Source organism: Cucumis sativus, unplaced genomic scaffold, assembly GCF_000004075.3.
Source record: "Cucumis sativus cultivar 9930 unplaced genomic scaffold, Cucumber_9930_V3 scaffold67, whole genome shotgun sequence".
Taxonomy (NCBI): domain Eukaryota; kingdom Viridiplantae; phylum Streptophyta; class Magnoliopsida; order Cucurbitales; family Cucurbitaceae; genus Cucumis; species Cucumis sativus.
Window position 1 is genome coordinate 39,760 of NW_022279560.1, and position 16,595 is coordinate 56,354.

At 32.7% G+C, this 16,595-nt stretch overlaps 1 protein-coding gene and 1 long non-coding RNA gene across 2 annotated transcripts; both read left to right on the forward strand.

Moving 5' to 3' along the window:
• The first annotated feature begins 679 nt into the window (after positions 1 to 679).
• On the forward strand, positions 680 to 1,283 carry LOC116406144 (mediator of DNA damage checkpoint protein 1-like). Its single transcript, XM_031889839.1, has 2 exons — positions 680 to 836; positions 945 to 1,283. Exons 1-2 carry the CDS (start codon positions 689 to 691, stop codon positions 1,235 to 1,237), a joined length of 441 nt encoding a protein of 146 aa, XP_031745699.1. The 5' UTR covers positions 680 to 688; the 3' UTR covers positions 1,238 to 1,283.
• A 1,789-nt stretch (positions 1,284 to 3,072) lies between these two features.
• Positions 3,073 to 4,342, forward strand: LOC116406143. The gene is made up of 3 exons (XR_004219173.1): positions 3,073 to 3,137; positions 3,223 to 3,273; positions 4,115 to 4,342. It is a non-coding gene; the product is annotated as an uncharacterized LOC116406143 (long non-coding RNA).
• Positions 4,343 to 16,595: the final 12,253 nt, after the last annotated feature.

Genomic DNA, 16,595 nt, shown 5'->3' on the forward strand with positions numbered 1-16,595 from the left:
TGTTTTGAAGGATCGGGTAATGTTAGATACCTAGATTAGTATAAGGTTAGGGGTATAAGGGTAATTAGATATTTAGAAAGTTACTAGTAGTTATTATGTAAGTGTGGTTACATCTTATTATAAATTGAGGGAGGGTAAGTGAGGGGAGAATTTGGGGAGTGATCTAGGGCTTGGTGAGAGTACTCAAGAGGGAGGTTCCAAGTGCCTTATACTTGGTTTTATCTTGTATTTTCTTATACTTCATTATAATAAATTAAGATCTTGTTCTTGTTAGGAAGTATCCTAATAGAATTCCTCTAGAAGGTCTCATGTTAGCGAATGATAATCTGCGTTAAGTGTGTATTTGTAGGAGTTCTTCTCCCGGGCATCTATGGTTGATATTCTTTACCTTTCAATATATCAAAGCCAAGGATTCTTTTGCATTTCTCTATGCTTTTTCTTTACCCATTTATGCTTTTTTCAGTTATATTTGAGAGTAGTATTTCATTTCTTTCATGTGAAATGTTGAACTTCAGTAGTGTGGAGAGTGGAACGTAATATCTTACCTTTTATATTAGTAAACTTGATTTTAAGCAATGTGTTTTTGAAGATTTTATGTTGTAGAACGTTTTTTGTTCTTCACGCTACTGTTCTTAACTTTATTTTCTCCTGTTAATGTTCTCAATGATTATTGAGCATATGCATTACCATGTGGCTTCAAGCGTGTCAGTGTGCTCTTGCTCATAATTTTTACTATATCTTGTTACTAAAATTGCAAGTTAATTGCAAATTACTCAGAGCTTGGATTTTCTCCTCCAGTTGGTTAAAGGAAAGCTACCGGGAAGGTAGATTTGTTGGTAAGTTCGAATGGCTTGCTAGTATCAAAGCGTAATGTATTTTCTTCCACTTATGTTTTTCATCCTACCTAATTTTTTTTGATTGATTAATTCCTTATTGATCTGTAGACGAGTTGCCTTACATACTAAATGATGATGACTACATATCGAAGTATCGAGCCAACCTAAAAGCTACAGTTCTCAGGGCAAAAGCATGTCCTGGAGCTTTATTTGAAGGGTATAATGTTTGCATATCAACTCACGCTCAACCACCACCTAAAACTCTATCCTTGATACTCAAGTCAGCCGGTGGAAATGTAAGTTCTCTGTTATTGTACAAATCTCGAGTACTAGGTTTGGTTCTCTATATTACATATACAACCACTATAATATGGCTATCCTCCCATCTAATGAAGATGTGAAGTTCTCAACAAACAAGCACGTATATGAATTCTAGACATGGGTCAATAAATCAAGACATGGTGACGTGCCATTTTTTCTAAAAAAATAGGATAGCGCTAGAACACAGTTTTAATATATATAATTTAAAAAGTATGTATCATATTTATATAGAAATTCAAAGTCAATAAGTTTATGTATTTATATGCTTAAAAATAAGCTTGTCCTTCACTCAAAACTTATTCAAAGCCAAGAGTTTAATATGTGTGTGTGACCAATCTTGACCTTTATTACATTGGAATACTTGTTGTCTAACACATCTACTGTACTAACTAGTGTTCAACACGTGTTCTCCGAGTGTTCCATACATATTGTTTATTGATACACTAGCCAAACTTGAGTGTATGTGCTTCTTAAGTCTTTAATATTTATGTTTGTTTTGATCCTAGGAATTGAGCATGTAATGTAAAAAGTCTATGCACAAGGGGTCATATGGCCATCTCCGTGTTTCTTTAATTATCAAATTGTTCAAGTTTTTAATTGTCTCTATATCGAAATCTGGAGTTATTTTTTGTGATTTGGTGTACAAATACATACATCCATGTTTCTAATTATGATTAGATTGTTTTCTTGTCGCAACATTTTATTGTTTAGCTTGTCTTTGATCTTGAACTTACTAAAATAACATATTTTCAAAATTAATTACTGTAATAGTTAAACAAAAGATTCTTTCCCTTAGAACTTTTAAAGTTTGTCTAGTTACCTCTTAAACCTTTCAATTGTTTAATAGGTCTTTCAATTTTATGTTTTAAGTGTCTATAAATTTTGATTTTTTTTATTTAATAGATATAAATCTGAAGAAATGAATAAAGTAGATTTGTAAGTTTAAAATAGTTTAAAAGTTGAGAAATTAAATTTGTAGTTGAAAAAGTTGGAGTAAATAGTTTGTGTTAAGTCGGGTTGTGATATTTTATTTATTTATTTTAATAATAGAAGAGAGGGAGACGAAAACTGCTAACTGAAGGGAGAAGAAGCGGTGGCTGACTTTGTATATTTCTCCTTTCTTTTCAATTTGAGAAAATTTCTTTGCAATTCACTTTGAAAAGGAAATGAATATTTCTCCCTCAGACTTATCTCTCTCTTCTTTTCAATTTATTTTCAATTTTTCTGTGTGCTTCTCACAGTGTATGCATAATCTCTCTTTCATTTTGATCTTCATCTCCATTTCAAATATCTCCCACACAAAGAACAAAGAAATGAGTAAAGTAACTGAGGGAGCATTTTGTTTTTCCCTTCATATGGTTGGTTACTTTTTGTCAATTAAATGAAAAGTGAAGAATAAGATAAGATTTTCTTTACCCATTTGCCATCATCATCAAAGCTATTTACCTCATTTTTGTTCACACACACACAACTTATTTTTGTTGGATTACACTCATTTGAGAAAATAGCAAAATTTTATTAGAAGAATAGCAAACATGATTTTCTCCTACATTATCTTAACACACTTTTTTTTCTCCAAATATTGGATTTGTATCAAATCTTTATTTTCAAATTTTACTTTATCCAAATTTTCATTTTTCAAAATTTCATCGTTATTCTACTTTTATTTTTTATTTCATATATATATTTATAATATTTAATCTTATTTTTTATCTTTTCCTATTCATCTTCTTCCTTTCTCTTCCTCTTCAACCTACGGCCACACCACCATCTCTTTTCTTCCTTCTCTTTTCCTTCTCCAATCAACTTCACCAACGTCTTCCACCTACATCGAACGTCAAGCAAATTTTGTCCTATCGTCGCATCACCGTTAGCCCGAGTCACTCCGGTTCCGTCACGCCATGTATGTTTATATCTGAATTGTTTGGTTATTTGTTGCACCGATCCGTCTCCGTTAGAATTTGATTCTCCACAATTTGGGTAAGTTATGGAATTTACATATAGAGTGAATTGAATGGATTAAATTGTTTGTGGAAGTGATTGATTTCTCTTCAATTATGTTTAGGTCGGTTCGTTGCACTTTAGTTTGAAAAAGAAGCTTAAGTAAGGTTATAAGGTAAGGAATTCTCTACTACTGGACTTGCCTATAGTTTTGAATTGTGTTGTCTGTATAGTTACCTCCGATTGAGTAAAGATGTTGAAACGATATATATATGTATGGATGTAGACTTGGTGTTGAATGTATGTTGTGAATGACTGAAAAAAAAATATACATGGATTGATGTAGACTTGATGTTGAATGCATATTGTGATTGTCTGGGAATACATATATATATGTATGGATGTAGACAGGACGACAATTGTAGATTGTGTTTGTATGGAATGTGGATGTGAACTTGTGATTGTCGTTTAGATTGGGTGTAGGTTATACTAAAGTATGGTTGCGTACTGATGAATTGAGGGGTGTTATGACTATATAGTTTGATTGACTGATGTATTGATATGTTACTGGCGGACATTGGGCTAAAGTGAGATAGGTTGACTATTAGGGTGTTAAGTGAAAGGTTTATATGTTGAAGTAGCTGGATTGTACTATGAATTAGTGTTAAGATGTTTAGAATGGATTGAGGGGAAAATTGTTAGATTTCTATTGGGTAGTTACCTTGCAGGTGTCCTACGGGATCACCACCTGATATGTTCATCCTTCGATAGCACTAGACTGATATGTGCATCCTTCGGGAGCATTAGACTAATATGTGTTTCTGCGAAACACTAGACTGATTTATGCGTCCTTTGAGGCGTTAGACTGATTATGTGTATCCTATGGGATCACAAGACTGTGACTGTGCAGGGTACCCCAATAGGAAGTTAACAGTTTCTTTTTCCCCTAACGGGACCAATAGCGGGTCTCTTATTGGGTATGTTTATACTCATCCTTTCATGTTTAACTATTTCAGGCAAAGGTAACAAATGAGGTAGACCGACGAGGGACAAGAAGGAGACGTGATTGCCATAAGGGAAGGTCCTTCAAATGCTTCCGCTTTATGTTTCTTGTTTTTCCTTTGTACATGAGGTTGTTTAAAAATTTTGTGATGGAACTGAGTTTACAAACTGTTGTTTTGTGAATAGTACTTTTAAAGTTTTGGTTATTTGAAATAGGGCCCAAACTTAAGTTTGTTTTCTTTGATCGTATGATTTCAAGTGAATTTTACTATATTTTGTGTCAATCAAGGTCTCTTTGTCAAAATTAATGACTTCAACTTAGTTAGAAAAGTTGGGTCGTTACAACAAATTTTAAGTATTAATGTAAGAATTATGTACTTCATTATAAAGGTCGATAGTTTAAAGTTTTTGACGATAATTTACATGGAATTACAGGATCAGTTACCACTATCAATAGAATCACTTACAAATATTAACACGATCGTGTACCGATAACAAGACGATTGTTTACACTATTCAATACGATCACCAATATCATATGATCGTGTACCCATGTCAACACGATAATTTATTTTAATCAATATTATCATTTACCGTTGTTAAATGGTCGTTTATCACGGTTAATAGGATCGTTTAATGTATATTATTTCATTGCACGATCGTTTACTTATTCTTGCATTGTGTTTAGTATTATCATTTTGTACATTTTATTCTTTTATTCAGTAATAAATGTATATCTATGTCTATCTATTTCTTTCTATCACAATTAAATACTTAATTTTATTTTATTTATTTTTTTTACAGATTATAATGTCTTTTCCTATTGTTGTTTTTTACGGAGGTCAATGGAATGGATGTAATATTTATGAGAATTACTTAGTTGCTGAAATTTTGGTAGGTGTCCGAGTCAGCTTTAATTCTCTAGTTGATTTAATATGTGAACAGATTCAATTGGATGGATAAGTAGAATTATCTGTTTTACTTGATTTTGGTAAAAGCAAGGTCCAACTGTGGTGCCAGTAAAGAAAGACAATGATGTGGCTTGGTATTTATCTTTTGCTAAAGATGCAACTAATATACATCCATTAGTTGCTCATGTAACTGTTGATTTTTTTTAGAAGGTCTTCTTCTTCTTAGAGAACTACCTGTAGCTACCATGCTTAGTTCAATTAGAGATGTATTGCAAAAGTGGTTTGATGAAAGAAGTAAAGCTACTTTTACAATGAAGAGTTGTTTGACTTCTTGGGCTGAGAACGTGTTGCATTTAGAATAACATGAAAAGTCAAGAATTTTATTGGTAAGGTTTTTTTTTTTTTTTTAATGTTTGTATCTCAGGTAGATATAAATAGACTGCTATTTTTGTCCATCCGATAGAGAAATATAACAATTTATGTGTGCTTGTTTCAGATAGATAGAGATAGATAGCTATCAATGTCTATTTGTCTCTATTTGTGCATGCTTTTTTTTTTAATTTTTCTATATTTGTTTTATGTATTAGGTTGATCCAATTAGTATGACTGAATAGAAAGTAATGGATGATACAAAATGATAATGTGATTTATTTATATTGGTTCTAATTTGAAATATTCAAATTTACTTTGGAAATTAGTATAATTAGTATAATATATAATGATACATTATAATATAAAGTTTATATGTTAATGAAACTTTATTATATAAATTTAATTTTAGATAAAGTTCAAAATTAATTTATGAGAGATAAAATATTTGAATGAGTTCAAATATTAATTTAATGTGGATTTGTTTCATATTAAAACTATTAATTATGAGATAAAGTTATATTTGAATATGATTCAAATTTAACTTAAGTTAAATATAAAATATTTAATTTAGTTATTAATTAATAGTTTAGTTTAATATTATTTAATTAAATTTGATTTAATTAAATTAATATAAAACTATGAGGTATTGGAGAGATATTCATTCAATAAGATTTAAATGAAATATTAATTAAATATGATTTAATTAATTATTAACTAATTGATTAATGGTTAATTAGTTAGTTGATTTGAAACTTCTATTAATTTAATATTTTTTAAGTTAATAGAATCCTATGATTTTCTCCTACCCCGTCTCCTACTCAATGAAAGAAAGAGAGTTATAAATATGTAGAAGAAAAACAGCTTTTCTTAACCAAAATAAAATCGATGATTTTCTTTTCTGCAAAATAGATTGTAACGACCTAATTTTTCGAATTAAGCTGAAGTTATTACTTTAAGACTAGATTCGTCCTTTAACCATAAGACTTTATAATTTAAAAAAATATATTTTTTAACAACATTAAAGAGTTTTTATTCGGGCTCTATTTCAAATAAAATTTTGAAAGTGTAAAAGTATCGATAATAAAGAAAGTTCAAGAACATAAAAGTCGTTCAATCATGAAACCCAAAACAGTCTCAATTACTAAAGAAAACCAAAATAAAAAAAATATAAAGTAGAAGCAATTTGAAGGACATTTCCCTATGGCAGTTTCGCGGAAAAAGATTAAACATAAAAGGGTGAGTATAAACATACCCAGTAAGGGACCCACTACTGATCCTGTTAGAAGAAAAATAAAATTGTTAACTTCCTATTGGAGGTGCCCTGCACTTTAAAAGTCTTGTGATCATGTAGGAATACACATAATCAGTCCAATGCCCTAAAGGACACAAATATTAGTCTAGTGCTCTGCAGAAAGCACATGTCAGTCTAGTGCTCTCGAAGAATGCACATGTCAGTCTATTGCTCTCGAAGAATGCACATGTCATTCTAGTGCTCTCGAAGAATGCACAACAGGTGGTGATCCTGTAGGACACCTGCAAGGCACACTACCCAATCGACAAAGCTAACAATTTTCCCTTAGTCCATTATAAACATTTAATCAATCCATTCCTAGTATAGTCAAACTACTCCATCATATCATCAATCCAACTTAACACACTTACGTTCAATCTATTCAATCTATCACAAAATCAGTTGATACTATAACAACACACCAGACAGTCAAGATATATATATATACATAACACCTTTCTCAGTTTACAAATACATTATCCATCGTATCTACTTATACCAGTAAGTTTACAAACACTAACTGTTGAGTTTCTACAGTAGATTCTTGAAGATGTGACTCTTGAACAGATGGATTCTCATGGATGATCACATGTTTGTTATTTTGATGGTCATCATTCTTGTCCAGATTGTGATGACTAGAATCATCACGAAGATCATCATACATGTTGTTAATATCATCAAACAATTGATTCTGATTCTAGTATAGAAAGAAAAAAGGATAATAAAAAAAAATAGTTACAAAATGATCGTGTATCCTTAAGCAAACAATCGTGTAGAATATCTAAACGGTTGTTTTACCAAGGGTGATCGATATTTTAGATGGGATATGCGATCGTTCATATGTGATATGTGATCGTGTAAAGATATATCAAACCTTTGTTCTGTCAGAAGTCGTGCTAAGAAGAGTTGAAAGCTTGTAATAAGATCCATCAAAACTGAAAGATTTTACATCAACACGTTCCTGACACAGTAATGCAGTATCAATGAGCATCAAATTACGTGAGATACGTATTAGAAAATATCTAACTGCTCAGTTAATTTTTTATGGACATCAAATCACCTTTTTTCAAGCTTAAGGAAGGAAATGTCGGCACTATATATGTCAGAGTTGTGCATTGCAATGGAAGTGCCAACACGAGGTGATACATGTGTGTCTTTCTGGGATGTAAATGCCACTCCCCGACTAGGACCAACATAGTCTTAGGGAGAAAGCATGCTAGGAATTGGAGTTGTGTCCTCAATTTCTTCAAGGGACTTGAGCATTTCTTCTTACACTAGAATGTCTCCTGTTCAGAGAGTTTATAGGATTTCTCAAGGCCATTTTTGCATACTTAACAGCTCTTGACAACGGTAGAGAGTCTAACTCTACACTTTCAGGGGGTTCCAACTCCACCACTCGCTGAGCCAAAGATAGAGACGAATCATTAATGATCCAGTAAGCAACATGAAACCTTGTAATTTTGGGGTCAACGGTAGTCCCTCCATTACTAGCTCAACACTCAAACGGAGTCTCCTGTATAAAATATAAAATAATACAGACACAAATAGTGAATGAAATCTTGTGACGTAACAAACACAAATTTTAGGTATACTGCAATTTGACTAAATATTGAACAAGAAAACCCAAGGGAATACACAAAAATCCAACGTTTTTAGGGGTCAATTTGGAAAATGGCAAAACTACTTTTTCTTTTCAATTTTAGCAAACAACATTTTTTGCGCGTGCATGGTATTTTATAAAATACCAAAATATTCACCTTCTCCAACTATAATTATTTTGTTTTTACGTTATAATTAATTTATGTTATGTATTTATCAACTTTTAATTAATTTTTACTTGAAATAGATACATCAACTCATATCATAACTTTTCTCTTAAAATCTCAGACTCAATTAATTAATTCAACATTTTAATAACATTATTCAATCTTATTAATTTCAAAATAATCTAATTGAATTTGAATTTCAAAATAACCAAATTGAATTTCAAAATTTCAAAATTATTATTTTTTAGAATTTGAGAATCTCAACGATAGATTTTATATTAAAATAACCTTATCTCAAAATAATTTTAATGACTTGAATATCAAGATAATTAAATTATTATTTTAAAATTGGAAGAAAAGCACAAAAAGCGCACACGCCCACTCACGTACACACGCACGCGCGCGTATACGCACACACACGCACACGCACACGCACAAAAGCGCACACGTGGACACTCACACCCACGCACACGTAGACACACACACCCACGCACACGTGGACACGCGCATACGCACACACGTACGCACTCACGCACACACGCACATATGCACAAAGATGTATAAATGAATTAAAATTAAAAAATAACTACAATAATTATGTTTAGAAAGACTTTTAAACCATGTTCATTTGACTTAATAACGTTAATTAAATTATAATTTCTATCAATATTGGTTTAAAAGTGTCATTAGTGTAATTATTTCAATATAATGCAGTCTTATCCAATTTTACGAACAAAAAACAAGTCGAATATGTACCAGTAGATGACACTCTTTGTCATAAGAGATATAGCAACGTTTTTATGGGTCATTTTGAAAAATGGCAAAACTACTTTTTCTTTTAAATTTTAGCAAATAGAATTTTTTACACGTGTCCATGATATTTTATAAAATACCAAAATATTCACCTTCTCAAACAGTAATTATTTCGTTTCTACGTTGTAATTAATTTATGTTATGCATTTATTAGCTTTTAATTATTTTTTACCTGAAAAAGATACATCCTTTTTTCTTAATATCTCGGGACTCAACTAATTGATTCAAGATTTTAATTTTATTCAATCTTACTAATTTCAAAATAACCTAATTAAATTTCAATTTCAAAATAAAAAATTATTATTTTTCGAAATTTGAGAATCTCAACGATAGATTTTGTATCAAAAATAACTTTAATTGAATTTCAAAATTAAAAAATATTAACTTGTTCGCACACAAGCACACGCGCACACGTGCACAACGCACGCACACGCACGCACACACACATCCACACACGCACACGCACACGCACATATGCACACACGCACAAAGATGTGTAAATTAATTAAAGTTAAAAAACAAATACATTAATTATGTTTAGAAAGAGTTTTAAACCATGTTCATTTGACTTAATAACATTGATTAAATTATAATTTCTATCAATATTGGCTTAAAAGTGTCATTCGTGTAATTATTTCAATATAATGCGGTCTTATCCAATTTTACCAACAAAAAACAAATCGAATATGGATCAGTAGATCTACACTCTTTGTCATAAGAGACATAACAACGTTTTTAGGGGTCATTTTGAAAAATGACAAAACTACTTTTTCCTTTGAATTTTAGCAACTAGCATTTTTTGCACGTGCATGGTATTTTATAAAATACCAAAATATCAACATTCTTCAACTGTAATTATTTCGTCTCTACATTGTAATTAATTTATGTTATGCATTTCTCAGCTTTTAATTATCTTTTACTTGAAATAGATACATCAACTCATATCATAATATTTTTCTTAATATCTCGAGACTCAACTAATTAATTCAACATATTAATAACTTTATTCAATCATACTAATTTCAAAATAACCTAATTGAATTTGAATTTCAAAATAACAAAATTATTATTTTTCGGAATTTGAGAGTCTCAACGATAGATTTTGTATTAAAATAACCTTAATTTAATTTCAAAATTAAAAAATATCACCTGTTCACTATCTTTATCTCAAAATAACATTAATGCCTTGTTGGAAGTTTAATGTATGCAATGTTATGTACTAGACCTGACATTTGCTACTCAGTAGGGATGGTCAGTAGGTATCAATCCAATCATGGACGTGATCACTGGACAGCCGTTATGATAGAACTAAGTCATGCACAGCGGAAAAAGAATCGAATTTCTACCCTAATTGCCATAATTAACATCTAACCATAAACTAATCAAATTAGGGTTTTAAGAAGTATTACCTTTGAAGCTTTCAAAAGGTTTGATGTCTTCTTACCAATTCTACCCGATACCACCACTAGTACTCAACTGCTATCCTCTAGACAAAGAACCGGGTTGTGGGACCCAATTTTGGTGTAGAAAGTAATGGAGATAAAATGAGATTGGAAGCTTTCTTTTTTCTTTTGTTGAGATTATGAAAATGATAAAAGAGGCAAAAGTCCTTCAACATTTGAAAACATCTCTATTTATAGCCTAATTACATGCAAAAATGCATGCAATTCAATTGCCAAATCTCAACACCTAATGTTCCACTAACAATTAGTGGAACTTAGTGGGCTAGGTGTCTATATCTCATATAGCCACATATCCCACTAAGAGTTAGTGGGATTATCCAACAAAATGTTGGATTTTCCTACTAACTTAGTCCAAGGGTAAAATGGTCATTAGATATTTCTAGTCAAAAGTCAAATTTGACTTTTCTAAGTCAAAAGTCAATATTTTGACTTTTTACCATTTTGTCCGTCTTGACTAATTCCAACCTCCCGAGCATGAATCCGCATTCATTTTTCCAAAATTCAAATCACATTTGAATATAAGGCCGGTCAAAGTTTGACTTTTCAAAGTCAAAAGTCAACATTTTGACTTTTTACTATTTTTGACCAATTCCGAGCTTCTTAGTATGAATCCGCATTCATACTTATAGTATGTAAAACATAAAGCTCTATTTCTAATTAGAAGACCGACGATTATATCACTGTATATGTCGGTTTCCTTTCTTCTCCCAATTCGAACAATTCGACTTATTTCATCACACTGTTCTAAGTTTAATCCATATGAGCTAGCAGAGGAACTAATGGACCTATAGATCATGGGCTCCAACGATTCAAGATTAACTAGATAAACTCTTTTAAACCGAGTTAATCAACATTCGTTAACTAACGGGTCATTCCACTAAAGTCCCGTAGTTGCACTCCCCTCACTATAGATATATTTGTGTCCATTTGATAAAACCATAATCAGTAAGTTAATCCTTCACAGGTTGCTCGTAACCTTGGCTGGGTCAAAATACCGTTTTACCCCCAAGATTACATCTTGCTCCTTAAGTCCCACTAATCCACTATTGAACAATTAGTTTAAGGTTCAACCTATAAACTTAATCCCTCTCGGGTCAATGAGAGGGTGGGGCCCCTTGTTCAAGACTTGGATTCAGTGCTTAAGAGAGCAACCTATCTACTAACCCTAAAGCGGGTAGGAGTGAATTCCATCTTGTACCCTATGTTCCCAGCTATCCACCTAATCTTACCCTTGAAATGGGAGGCTTATTGGGCCAACGCTGATGAGCTGCCGTCACCTATGCAGATCTAAGGATAATCTCGTGTGAACAGGAGTTCATAGTTAACTCAGGATTAAGACTAAGTTACCTAGGTCATCAATAATTGAGATAGTCAGTTTTAAACAGTAAACGGTGTTATAACGTAAAAATGACTAATTCATGGTTAAGTCTTATGTAAACATTTTACATAGGATGCCCCCACTTTCATGTCTCTACATGAACGATTAGGATCACCTCGTTTGTATTACAAAGTGGGCCGCATCCATAGTTTCTCAAAATAAGGCGCCCAACCTTTATTTCATATACTATAGACTATTTAGGCTATATACTCGAACTTGATCCACGTTTATGTTTACACATAAAGTTCAAGTTTATTAAAAAAAATAGCCTTGGAACTTGATTTATTGGATTTAAGATTATAATATTTAATTTCTCAATAACTTTATTGAACAGAATATGATTTACAAACTACGAGTTTTAGGACAAAAATTCCAACAAACTCCCACTTGGACTAAAATTCCTAGTGGTATGAGAGATGTGGTGTGAGAGAATATATATGAAACTAGGGCACGTGGCCAATAAGTCTCCCACTTGTCCTAGTTTACAAACATCGTACACCTAAACTGTGTAGGTGACCCTCAAACACTTTAGCCATGAGGGCTTTTGTAAAATGATCAGCTTCCATTGTGGAATTAGCTATACAAGTTTGCTTTATGCTTCTCCAAACTACTGCTCCTCCATTTAGAGTAAATATTGATTCTGATGTAGACTTTCTAACATCTTTATCAGTTTGAAAATCTGAATTAGTGTATCCAGTAAGGATCAGATCCTTTGTACGATACATGAGCATGTAGAATGTTTTATAACGGCTGTCCAATGATCACGTCCATGATTGGATTGATACCTACTGACCATCCCTACTGAGTAGCAAATGTCAGGTCTAGTACATAACATTGCATACATTAAACTTCCAACAGCGGAAGCATAGGGAATATTTCTCATATCCTCAACTTCTTGAGGTGTCTTAGGACATTGTTCCTTTGACGAATGAATTCCATATCTGTACGGCAGCAGACCCTTTTTGGAATTCTGCATTTTATATCTAGACAACATTTTGTCTATGTAAGATGCTTGAGACATGGCTAGTGTTTTGTTCTTACGGTTTCGAACAATTTGGATTCCGAGAACGTATTATGCATCTCCCAGATCTTTCATTTGAAATTGCATAGCTAGCCATTTCTTGATATCAGTAAGATATCCTACGTCATTTCCAATAAGTAGAATATCATATACATATAAGACAAAAAATGCTATAATGGAATTGACGACCTTTTTGTAAACACAAGGCTCGTCAACATTTTGTTCAAAGCCATAAGATTTGATCGAAGTATCAAATCTTATATTCCAGGATCTAGAAGCTTGTTTTAATCCATAAATGGATTTTTTTAAGCTTACAAACCTTTTGTTCTTGATCTTGTTCTATAAACCCCTCTGGTTGAGACATATAGATACTCTCTTCAAGATTACCATTCAAAAAAAGCTGTCTTGACATCCATCTGCCAAATTTCATAATCATAAAAAGTGGCGATGGATAAGAGTATTCTAATTGACTTTAACATGGCAACAGGAGAGAATGTTTACTCATAGTCTACTCCCTCTCTCTGGGTATAACCCTTTGCCACAAGTCGAGCCTTGAAAGTCTGTACTTTACCGGCATGGTCTCGTTTTCTCTTGTAGATCCATTTACAACCAATAGGTTTTATGTCATTTGGTTGATCTACTAGAGTCCAGACAGAATTAAAGTACATAGACTCCATTTCGAGGTCCATGGCTTTGATCCATTGGTCACGATCTACATCTTTCATTGCCTGTTTATAGGTTAATGGATCCTCTATGCCATCGTCAGGTATGACGACTTGAGTTTCAATTAAACCCAAATAGCGATTAGGCTGATGAACAACCCTCCCACTACGTCGAGGCTCTCTCAACTATTGAGAAGGATGTGATTGTCCAGATTTCCTAGTCTTATCAACTACCTTAGTGGATGAACTAGGTTTATCTATAGCACTTTTGGAAATTTCTTTTAATACTAGTTTACTACGAGGTTGATGATCCCTGATGTGGTCTTCCTCTAAGAATGTGGCATTTGTTGACACAAATATTTTATTTTCTTGAGGATCATAAAACAAACCACCTCTTGATTCTTTGGATAACCTATGAAAAAGCATAATTTTGAACGATGTTTCAATTTCTTAGGATTTTGTACCAACACGTGTGCTGGACAACCCCAAATTCTAAAATGACGTAAACTTCCTTTACGCCCTTTCCATAGCTCATAAGGCGTTTCTGAAACACTTTTAGAGGGAACATTATTCAAAATATAAACAGCTATTTCTAAAGCATATCCCAAAAAAGAATCTGACATCTGAGAAAAAACTCATCATAGAGCGAACCATGTCTAACAAGGTCCAGTTTCTTCTTTCTGATACACCGTTCTGTTGAGGTGTACTAGGTGCAGAGAGTTGTGACTGGATTCCATTTTCTATTAAATAGTCTCGGAATCGTAAGTCCATATACTCTCCACCTCGATCTGATCGAAGTATTTTTATTGTTTTACCTAATTTGTTTTCTACTTCAGCCTTATATTCTTTGAACTTTTCAAGACTATTAGACTTATGATGTATTAGGTAAATATGACCATACCTTCAATAATCATCAATGAAGCTAAAGAAATATTCATATCCACCTCGAGCTTTGACATTCATTGGTCCACAAAGGTCCGAATGTACGAGCTCCAAGGGTTTTTTGGCTCTTAGACCTTTTCCAGTAAAAGATCTCTTGGTCATTTTTCAAGACAAGATTCACAAAGAGGTAAAGTATTATTTTCTAACTGATTTAGAAGCCCACTTTTAACTAATCTCCCAATCCTATTGAGATTTATGTGACCAAGTCTTAAGTGCCATAAATAGGCATTAGAAGAAACTTTTTGTCTTTTATTCTGAGTTTCAGCTGTTCTGAATATTTCAGTATTTAAGACAAAATTTGCTCTTGTTGGTCTTAACTTATATAAGTTGTCTTCAAGTATAGCAGAACAAACTAGAATACCTTTATAGAAAACGAACGCTTCATTAATTTCAAAAGATATTCTATACATTTGTTCCAAAATACAAGAGATAGATATTAAATTTCTTTTCATTTGAGGTACATATAAGACATTCTTAAGTATGACATATCTATCTCTAAAAAACAACTTTAAATCTCCCACTGCTGAAGCTGAGACCATCTCTCCTGTTCCAACCTTGAGAGTGATCTCACCTTCTGAAAGCTTTTTCCAAGAACTATTTTCCTGAAATGAGAAGCAAATATGGTTAGTGGCTCCTTAATCTAGTATCCAGGTAGAATTTTCATATTCCACTAAACATGTTTCTACAACTAGTAAATCATATTTACCTTGTGTTTCCTTCTCTGCTATTTTTTCTGCAAGGTATTTTGGGCAGTTTCTTAACCAGTTAAGCTTGGATTTGTGGCAGCACATCCCACGGTCTCTTCCATTAGGTCGCACCGTGAGATTTCTATAATATGCCTGCTTGTCTGCCCTGGAGCGACGTTCCCTTCGGAGGGTTGTATTATAGGATTCGGAACACCGCGAACTCCAAAACTGGATAGGATTTCTTAGATTAGTTTTCATAAATGATTCTAATCTATAAAATCTGAAAATGGTGGGTAACACTTACAAGAATTACTAAGTTGTTAGTATATTCTTGACTAAAGTAGCGATAACTAAGTGCTATAAAGAATAAAGAGTTATTCTTGAGATAGCATCTAGTCAAGATTGTCTTGGTTCAAAGGAGGAATAATCAACTACCCTTCGGAGAAGGTTGTTCTAAACCTTTGAAATATTGTTGCAAAATACAAATAATGAAAGGGTACATTATTAGTAATTGCTAAATTAGATTGGATATTTTTTATGATTATAGTTTTTTCCTAAAAAGAATATGTTTGTTTTTCAGCATGAATAGCTCAATAGTTCAACTTTTAGCTTCCGAAAAACTTAATGGCGATAATTATGCGGCTTGGAAATCAAATCTTAACACAATACTAGTGGTTGACGATTTAAGATTTGTCTTAACTGAGGAATGTCCTCAAAACCCTGCCTCTAATGCTAACCGAACTAGTCGGGATGCATATGATCGATGGATAAAAGCTAATGAAAAAGCCCGTGTTTACATTCTTGCCAGCATGTCTGATGTATTGGCAAAGAAACATGAATCCTTAGCCACGGCTAAAGAGATTATGGATTCATTAAGGGGAATGTTTGGGCAACCAGAATGGTCCTTAAGACACGAGGCAGTCAAATACATTTACACTAAGCGTATGAAGGAAGGGACCTCTGTTAGAGAACATGTTCTGGACATGATGATGCACTTCAACATCGCTGAAGTGAATGGTGGTCCCATCGAAGAGGTTAATCAAGTTAGTTTTATCTTAGAGTCTCTTCCGAAGAGCTTCATTCCATTCCAAACGAATGCGTCTTTGAACAAGATAGAATTTAACTTGACAACCCTTCTGAATGAACTCCAGCGATTCCAAAACCTAACTATGGGTAAAGGAAAACAAGTG

What these genes read in the sequence shown, in the direction of transcription:
- LOC116406144 (XM_031889839.1), top strand. Translation starts at nt 689, where the DNA reads ATGTGGCTTCAAGCGTGTCAGTGTGCTCTTGCTCATAATTTTTACTAT. An exon ending in CCGGGAAGGTAGATTTGTTG is followed by an intron (nt 837 to 944) that starts GTAAGTTCGAAT and finishes ATTGATCTGTAG; the next exon opens with ACGAGTTGCCTTACATACTA.